General features: G+C 34.1%; 1 protein-coding gene across 1 annotated transcript; it reads left to right on the top strand.

The window, feature by feature from the left end:
• Positions 1-334: 334 nt before the first annotated feature.
• On the top strand, positions 335-8,328 carry LOC127700358 (fatty acyl-CoA hydrolase precursor, medium chain-like). Its single transcript, XM_052203792.1, has 3 exons — positions 335-397; positions 3,123-4,672; positions 7,019-8,328. The coding sequence occupies exons 2-3, from the start codon at positions 3,144-3,146 to the stop codon at positions 7,212-7,214; spliced, it is 1,725 nt and encodes a 574-aa protein (XP_052059752.1). The 5' UTR covers positions 335-397; positions 3,123-3,143; the 3' UTR covers positions 7,215-8,328.
• Positions 8,329-10,494: the final 2,166 nt, after the last annotated feature.

Below are 10,494 nucleotides of genomic sequence, written 5' to 3'. Positions count from 1 at the left end.
TTCATATGTATAAGACCTAAATGACAGAAACGAAACTTTTTTTCGATTTTTGTTTAAGTATACAAGTATGAATATTTCTTTCGCTGATAACGTTTACCTTTTTCAAACACTTTTGAATTTGTCATCTTCAGCTACACTAATTAAAACTCTTCAAACCCTTAAAAGGCTTCATTTCATCTTGTATGAATAAGACCTTCTGAAATAAACAGCATATCATTTTAGCATTTTATAATGTTTTTTTAAATGAATATAACTGACTAATTTTGAAGAAATCACTTGATTACCAAATAAGGCATTTTCATTATGTAAGGTTCAATTTCCAGAACTATGTGTACTATAAAAAAGATCGATTTTACAGGTAGATAGATACTAGCTGTCTTCTGTTATTTTTGCAAAGGTAAGTGTGTGTTTTCCCCCTGGAATAATAAAACACCGTCTGTCCGATATATTTCCATTTCTGAAATCACTGGACACCCAATATTGACCAAACTGTGCAATAACTATCCTCAGGGTGTTGTGTTAAAAAAATACATATTTATTTTGTATTTACATTGTATCATAGGTCAAATTTATTTGTTCAGTGTATGTTCTATGGTGTAAATATGTCCTTTGATTGAGTAAAGCTATTTCAATAGATATTTTATAGTGTGTCTTTATATGTTGTGATGTTACACTATTGTTTCAAAAAAAGGGTGAAGGTTTGGTACCATTAAAACGTTTAAACCCGCTGCATTTGTTTGCACCTGTCCTAAGTCAGAAATCTGATGTTCAGTAGTTGTCGTTTGTTGATGTGGTACATAAGTGTTTCTCGTTTCTCGTTTTTTATATAGATTAGACCGTTGGTTTTCCCGTTTGAATGGTTTTACACTAGTAATTTTTGGGGCCCTTTATAGCTTACTGTTCGGTGTGAGCCAAGGCTCCGTGTTGAAGACCGTACTGTGACCTTTAATGGTTTACTTTTATAAATTTTGACTTGGATGGAGAGTTATCTCATTGGCACTCATACCACATCTTCTTATATCTACATATATATTTTCCAATTAGGCACCACTGCTGCTTATAGCCTCTTCCCCTGCAAAATAGAGAACAATGGACAACCATAACAAATAACTGTTTATGACTGCTAAGGCGTCGATATATGTTCGGTGAGCGACTCAAACTTCCCGGAACATGTTATCAATGACTTACAATGGCGAAAAAATAATTCTTGAAAAAAAGCATAAAATATATTCATTCTGTTAACGATTTATATTGCCACTTTGCGTCTGTCGTAAAGTTTTCCTTCCTTTCTCCTTCCGAAACTGTTTTTTTTTTTTTTTTGTAAAATTATTATTGATTAACAGATACGGTAAACAGCAAAAGGAGTAGGTCCGGTAAGGGCCGATTTTGGCCGCAAATTTCAAGTTCATCGGATGAAAGATTTTGGACACTTTTTAAACACTTAAGTGTCTACTTCAGTCGATTCAGTTAGCTTATGTGAAAGATTTGAACTGATTTAGTCATTAAAGACCCTCAAATTCAAGCTTAAATATGAAAATCTATCAAATATGACATATTATGTCATTTTTCAGATGTTTTTTGTCAAAAAAGAAAGTGGCCGCATCCGTGTTCACTCTCAACCTTTATATATGTTATGTATTATCATCAAATACAAATTACATTTAAATATTAAGAATGAACACAAATGCGGCCACTTCCATTTGAGACGGAAACCGTCTAAAATTTAACTCAAAAGCTAATATTGTGAAGATTTCAGTAATTTAGCATGTCTTTATGATGCTAGTACCCGATATATGTGCATTGTATTGTCAAAAACATATCATATTCATGTAGCAGAAGTATTCTACTTTCCAATAAATAGCTAAAAGTTTACATTTTGACAATTTTTTTAAACTGCTCGATTTTTGGGCCAAAAAGGGGTCTTACTGGACCTACTCCTTTACCTGGATCTACAAGCATGCAAATATGGTTGAAACCATAAATTGACCCCTTTCACTTCTTGTCCTGAAATGACGAATTTTAGCATTTTGCCAATGATCTGAAAGTCTATGATTACTGGGCAGAAATGGCAATCATATAAAGCGATGGTACCTTTAAATATGTCAGCTGATTCGATCAATAAATTGACTTCTCGAAGGAGTTATATTAGGTAGTTATATCCCTTAAATTAAGATTTTTGACGCATTGTAACATTTTCCCGATATTAATTTCAACCTTAAAATTGCGCCTTTTAAGAGATATAGCACTTGCATTACGTTTTTTGACGATTTTTATCCTGTCTGCCTATCATCTTGAAAACTGTAGTGCGTAGATAAATTTACAGAACATATTACACATTGCTAAAACGATCAATTGGCTCTTTTTTGGAATTTACTACTTTAAAAGAAAAGTAAGAACCAATGAAAGATTGTATAATTGCCAATTAAAATGTATCCATCAGAGACCAAAGGACCGTGATTGATGTAGGCAACCATAGGTCACCACACGGCCTTCAACAATGAGCAAATCCAAAGTGTAACTATAAAAGGGACCGGCTTGAAAAAAACAAAACAATTGAAATGAGAAATTCATCGACTTATGCTTAAATAATAAACGAATAACAAATATTAAAGACATGTAGTAACCAACGAAAACTACTGAATTACAGGTTCCTGACTTTGGACAGGCACGTACAGAAAGTGGCGGAGTTAAAAATGTTTATGAGAGCTTAACCCCCTTTAATCTATGACAGTGTTGTAACACCATAACTTAAAAACAAAACGTTACTAATGGATTGATAAGATAAGTTCATACTCTATTATAACCAATTCTTTCGGATGCAAAAACATGTTAAAATGATAACTGAGACTGCTATCCGGTATAGTAACTTTAGTCTTGATATTTCAAGTGTAATAAACAGCGAAAATGCCGAAAAAAACATCCACCAGCAGTAGCATCCAAGTAGTGGTAATAAAACCTCATCAAAGATACCAGACTAGAGGCGAGCTTTATCAATTTAAGACTCACCAGATTGAAAACAGCTTTTATACCACACTTTTGAATAGCATTTAAAACCGAAAAATCTCGAAATGTTGTGCCAAATTAAAAAAAAAACATAAATCGTTATTTCATCTTTCATTTAGGTAGATCATAGTAATACCACAATGACATCATCGCTCGTGTGTTTAATATTTACTTTTTTGGTTGTTCTAATTGGTGCTGATAATAACGAAGACACAGCGGTTATAAATGCACCGTCTGGACCAATCAAAGGACTAAGACTGAATTATCACAAAACAGGAGAACCGTTATATGAATTCAGGGGAATACCCTTCGCCAAACCACCAATTGGTCCATTGAGATTCAAAAAAACAGAACCACTTGAAAAACGGAAAGAAGTTCATGATGGAACAAAATTCGGAAACATCTGTATGCAGCCGGGTATCGATTTCATACCTGAAATTAGTAGACCAGCTATGTCGGAAGATTGTTTGGTATTGAATGTCTACGTTCCAAGAAAGTTACACGAACGTTTATCAGTAATGGTATGGATACACGGTGGCGGTTTTTGGATTGGTTATGGACACCAATACGATGGTGGAAAACTTGCAATGGAAGGAAATGTAATTATTGTAACGATAAACTATAGACTAGGTGCATTTGGTCTTTTTGCTGTAGGTGATTCTGCAGCAAGAGGTAACTATGGTTTATGGGATCAAAAGATGGCACTGCAATGGGTACATGATAATATTGCATCATTTGGAGGTAATCCTGAGTCTGTTACAGTATTTGGCGAATCCGCGGGAGGATGTAGTGCATCATTTCAATCACTTATACCTTCGAATAAAGGACTTTTTCAGCGAGTTATTGCACAGAGTAGTGTTGTATCTAGATTTGTAGTGTTAAAAGATAGCAGTGTTGAAAAATTTGCAGCAGAAATAGCTGAAAAATCTTCCTGTCCATTTGATGAAAAGCAAATATTCGTTGACTGCTTAAGAGAGAAAACTGCTGATGAAATCCTTAAATTAACCGACGTTTTTTCCTCAATGCCAGCGGACAAGATGATGTTTGAATCCCTTGGAATGCCGGTCGTAGATCGTGAATTGTTTCTTGAACATCCAATTAAAAGTCTTGAAGACAAATCATCAGATGTGTCACAGTTTTTCCGTTCTCTAGATTTCATGGCGGGGGCTACTTCTAACGAAGGATCCACACTATATATGATGTTACCACCAAGCTTTCAAGAACACTATGACTTTAATGTTACTGAAGGTATTCCATTGAAAGCCGTTTGTGACGGAATACTGTCACCCTTCGTGGAATTGTTTTATGCCAACAACTCAAAAGTCAAGGACACACTGTGTAAATATTATTCCGCAGAGTCTGTTGTAGATCAATCTTTAAAAGCAACGGATGCCTGGGCTGACATTATATTTAACTTTGCTATCAATAAAATGTTAGAATATCACTCTGGAGGTAACACATATCAATATGTGGTATCCAAATTAAGTCCAAAACCTTTCGGCGGGCTTCCTCCATCATGGTTCAAAGGTGTTGGTCATGGTGATGAATTGCTTTACTTTTTCAATATTACACAGTTTCTTTCACTGGATGAAGAAGAGATACTGAATGATAAAGATGAGGATTTTGGAAAGAAACTGATAAGTTATTGGACATCTTTTGCTAAGACTGGGTAAGCAGAAAATTATAGTTAAGTTTTATTTTGCAAAATGAAAAGTTAAGAGAGACTTTAAGTCCACATACAATATGACCAATGCAGGTACTCCTGAAGGTGTTTTCTTTTCTTTTTTCACACGCAACACCTTTCAAGCTACTTATTTGTAAATACAGAACAGTGCATTACTCATTTTGAGGGAATACTAGATTTTAATCTTTACAAGCGCATATATCAAGATGCCCTTAGTCATCTTTGAGAGATACACTAAGTAAGTATATCTAGAACCAGAGACATGATATAGTATATGTCTCTGCTAGAGCAAAATCACAAGACAATGAAACATAATCTTTAAATTTCATACATGCGACTTTTATAAAATATATATCAAGCTGAACTTTTGTTTTTGAGAATTTGAATTTGAGTTTATCACCAAGCTTTCAAGAACACTATGACTTTAATGTTACTGAAGGTATTCCATTGAAAGCCGTTTGTGACGGAATACTGTCACCCTTCGTGGATTTGTGGTATTCTAACAACTCAAAAGTCAAGGACAAACTGTGTAAATATTATTCCGCAGAGTCTATCATAGATCAATCTTTAAAAGCAACAGATGCCTGGGGTGACATTACATTTGACTTTGCTATCAATAAAATGTTAGAATATCACTCTGGAGGTAACACATATCAATATGCGGTATCCAAATTAAGTCCAAAACCTTTCGGCGGGGCTCCTCCTACATGGTTCAAAGGTGTCGGCCATGGTGATGAATTGCTTTACTTTTTCAACATTATTAAGTTTCTGTCACTGGACGAAGAAGTGATACTGAATGATAAAGATGAGGATTTTGGGATGAAAATGTTAAGTTATTGGACATCTTTTGCTAAGACTGGGTAAGTCGAAAATGATAGTTAAGTTTTAATTTGCAAAATAAAAAGTCAAGCGAGACTTTAAGTCCACTTACAATAGGATCAACGCAGGTACTCCTGAAGTTTTTTTTTCTTTTTCACGTGCATCACCTTTTAAGCTACTTATTTGTAAATATAGAACAGTGAATTACTCATTTTGAGGGAATGCTAGATTTTAGTCTTTACAAATGCGTATATCAAGATACGATAAGTAAGTATATGTCTCTGCTAGCGCAAAAAACACAAGACACCGAAACATAATCTTTAAATTTTGCACATGCGCCTTTGAAAAAATTTATTCAAGTTGAACTTTTATATATTTGAAAAATTCTGTTTCGTGAAAAAAAAAATATATAACCGCATTTATTTCAGCTCCCTATTTGTGATCTTTTTTCGTTTCTTTATATCATTATTACAGCAGCACCTGTATATGGAATATACATTTCCCAGTTGATACGATAAATCAAAGCATGCATTTCCTATCATGATTTCCTTGATATAGACTGGCTGCTTAAAAGGCAGCTACCTTTAAGCAGCTACCAAATCAAAGATTTCATGTGATGAAATTGAAGTTATTCCTTCGAAAATTTACAGACGGCATCCTGCATTTTGATGATTGTTATGGAGTATCTGTTTCACAGATGACGACGAATATGTTCCAATTGTTGTAAATACAGCCCCGTCCTCTCTTACTGGAATTTTGCATCACCGAATTTGACATACACCGAACTTGTAACATTACGGGTGCCTCGTGTGAAAAAAGATGTATGGATCCTTCCAGAGCCCTTAAGATAACCCCCCCGGTTTTGATGACGTTCTTGTTGCTCAGTCTTTGTTTTCTGTTTTCTGTTTTGTAGACAGCTGTTTTTCTTTAGAGTGTTTTTCGTGTTTTTTTTTTTGCCATGGCGCTGTCAGTTTGTCTTCGACTTATAAGTTTGAATATCCATTTGATATCCGCATTTTCTCTTAATAAATATGTAACTGAAAGCTGATAATTATTGATATTTTTTTCGAATGGAAATTTATGACTGAATTGACTAGAATTAGAGACATATTTGATATCTTAGAAATCTGTCAATTAAATTTGATTGAAGCGATGGAGGTTTAAAATTTCGAATGAATGTTCGCATCCTTTGTTGTGGGAGTAATATATAAGTCTTGAGAGACGGTGGATGATAATTAGAACTTTTCTAAAAATTAATGCAATACATAAATTCTGAAATATCAGCTATGTTATTTTAAAAGTAACGACCCTGTGAGCATTAAAAAGGAAATATTGTATTGTGAAATTTGTTATCGAGCTTAATGAAATGTTAAAATGAAAATGAAATACGATAGTTTTTGTTTAAAGAACAGCCTCTAAATTTAAAGTAACTGGCTAAAGACACTAATAAACAACTATGTTTTTCACCAACATCCTTTAATTCTAGTGGCACATTATTTTATGTTATTTTAGACTGCCATACGCCGGTGATGGATCGGTACCATGGAAACCATTCGATATAGAATACAAAAATTATCTGGATTTAGACGATGAGATTACACAAAAACGTAACTTCAAACCTGAAATATTGGACCTCTGGTCAAACCAACTACCAGCTTCTGATTTGGAATCAGCGACTCCAGATAACGGTCAACGTGATGAATTATGATTATTTTAGTTTCAATGATATTTATCTATTGTACTCATTATGTTTTAATACTGAGATAGCTTTAGATGATAAAACATATCTTTAAAAAGGCATAAAGGACTACTTACAGGATGTATTTGATCGAGCGGTCATTTGTCTTTTATATAAATAGGAATAATGTTGGACCCCCCACAATCAATACAAACTGATCCTACTTAAAGTATTTAAGTTCTTTAAGAGAAAATAAAACCACATGTGCAATCTAGTTTTCAATTAGAAGTTACTATATTGAACATAACCAGCGAGATTTATTGTTACGCACGATTGTCAAACGAATGTTATGATATGGTGATACATTAAGGAACGGTATGGAATGCATAACTTAAAAGCATTTGAATATATAAGTTTAACTCCTAAAAAAAAAGAATAAAATCCAACCAAAACTTGTTATCCAGAATTTTGCAATTTCATATGATATGGCTAATTATGTAAAGTGCAAATGTCTCCGGAAAACTAGAAACAATCAAAACAAACCGACAGTTAGAAAAATACGACTATAATTCTAAGTCTTGCACTAAAAGTTTGAGCCTAATGTATTTACTGTCTTGATATTTTAATATTTGGAATTTTAAATGTTAAAACACAAAATGTTATATATCTATTTCATTTTTAGTATTTTGTAATCGTAAAAAGACATGGCTTTCTTCATTAATTTACAAAATCAAATCAAAAGTTAGTAACTCTGAAATCAACTATTTCTCACTGATTTCACAACAATTTCCCATCATTACTTGAACAGGATTTTCACAAGCATACAGAAAATCTGACAAACAAGCAAAACGTCTGTATAACTGAAGATGGAAAAAATCCATTTAAAATATAGTTTATCAGCGATGTAGGCTTTATGAAAGTCCTTACATAAGCGACTTTTTTTAACCATGTCGCTGCACTAAAAGAACTATTCGGCGATTTGAACTGCAAAACTTCGTGTTTCATACTGGATTTATATCATGTGCTTTGTGTTCCATTTTAATGACATGCATGGCGTGTCATATTTTGTTTAAAATGTGCCTTGTGCATTGACCTGTTTTGTCATAGAACTGTACTTTTGTATAAATATACTGTTGTATTCAAATCTATAGTTTTAATTTACTGTCTTGTAATAGTCAGCACTATTGTATGATGTACTTTCGGGTAATATTTATTGATATTGTGTGGTGTACTTTCGTGTAATAATCTATGTCTCACTAAACATGTTTAACCCCGCCGCATTTTTGCGCCTGTTCCAAGTCAGGAGCCTCTGGCCTTTGTTAGTCTTGTTAGTATGTTTTATCTGTTTGTTATTTTAGTTCATTTATATGTTTCGTAGTTTAGTGTGACGTCTATCTTTACTCAACTAGCACACATTTGTGTTTAGCGGCAAGCTGAAAAAAGTAAAATAACAAAAATACCGAACTCTGAGGAAATTCAAAACGGAAAGTCCCAAATCAAATGGCAAAATCAAAAGCTCAAACACATCAAACGAATGGATAACAACTGTCATATTCCTAACTTGGTACAGGCATTTTCTTATGTAGAAAATGGTGGATTGAAGCCCACCTCCGGGTGCAGGATTTTGTCGCTGTGTTAAAGACCCATTGGTGGCCCTGGGCTATTTTCTGCTCGGTGGTCAAGTTGTTGTCTCTTTAACACATTCCCCATTTCCATTCTCAATTTTATTTTGTTTGATGTACTATCGTGTAATAATCTATACTTTTGTGTGATGTACTGTCTTAAAGTTGGTATGCTTCCCATTGTTTTTTTTTCTATTATGGTAGTGTGCCTGTTTGTCGTCATCGTTCTTCGGTAAAGCATTTTTAACCAACATTGACCTTTGTTTAGCGACGTCATTGATTCTTACGAATTTCATTCTAGTAATGACTCGTAGATGATTTTTAAAACAATTTCATATTGTCGAAAAAAATAACATGGTCGCCAGATCAACTATTTTTGTCTCGCCTGCGACGAAAGTCGCAGTATGCGAGACATAGGTTTAACTATCCGGCGGCGGCGGTAAACTATTTGTATACAGCTTTATATTTCAGAAGGCGGAAGACCTGGATGCTTCATATCTTGTATGCAGATACCTTATGTTACGAAGTTTCCATCTGTCATATGTCAAATGTCCATGACCTCGTTTTCATGGTTCAGCGACTGCTTAAAAAAAAGTTGTTGTCTCGCCTTGACGGAGTCAAAAAGCGAGACATTGGTATGTTGTTTCCGGCGTCGTCGGCGGTGGCGGCGGCGGCATCAACAATGTTTTAGTTTGTGATTAGGTCTAGTTTATGGTGAACCACAAGTGGTAGGTCAATGATATTTTGTATGAAGTTGTATAAGCATTGGAACATCTCATTTCCTTGGAGATTATTTGGCCCTGCCCCTCAGTCATGGTCTATTGACTTTGAAACTTTTGCTTAGTTTACATGTATTAATTTGTGATTAGGTCAGTTTATGGGGAACCACTAGTGGTAGGTCAATGATATTTGGTATGCAGTTGTATAAGCATTGGCATATCTCATTTCAATGGATATTATTTGGCTCCAACCCCTTAGTCATGGTCTATTGACTTTGAAAATTTTGCTAAGTTTACATGTATTAGTTTGTGATTAGGTCAGTTCAAGGGGACCCATTAGTGGTAGGCCAATGTTAATTGGTATGCAGTTGTATTTATATATAAGCATTAGCACATCTCATTTCCATGGAGAATATTTGGCCCCGCCCCCCTCAGTCATAGTCTATTGACTTTGAAACATTTACTTAGTTTATATGTATTAGTTTGTGATTACATCAGTTTAAGATGAACTGCTAATGTTATGTCAATGATATTTGGTATGCAAATTATTGGCATTTGCAAGTCTTATTTCCATGGCGATTATATAGCCCCACCCCCTCATCAAGGTTCAATTGACTTTGAAACTTTTACATAGTTTACAAGTTAATGTTTGTGTTTAGTTTTGTTTAAAGGGAACGAATTATGATTAGTAAATAGTATTTGGTATGCAGTTGTATTAACATTGGCACATGTCATTTCCATGGAGATTGTTCAGTCATTTACCTTCAGCCATGGTTCATCGACTTTGAATATTTGCATAACTTACATGTTAAAGTATTGCTATTTTAATTTTAACATTTGCATTATCAAAATAACAAAAAGGCGCGACATATCTCTGTGATAACAGTTTATTTTGTAATGTGAATTTCTCACTTATTATAGGATAACTATATTTGAAATATGGGTTCCTTGCAACGTCTACATGTCCGT

The sequence above is a fragment of the Mytilus californianus genome, unplaced genomic scaffold (assembly GCF_021869535.1).
Source record: "Mytilus californianus isolate M0D057914Y unplaced genomic scaffold, xbMytCali1.0.p SCAF_5, whole genome shotgun sequence".
In the NCBI taxonomy this organism is placed as follows: domain Eukaryota; kingdom Metazoa; phylum Mollusca; class Bivalvia; order Mytilida; family Mytilidae; genus Mytilus; species Mytilus californianus.
This window is presented reverse-complemented; position numbering and strand designations above follow the sequence as displayed.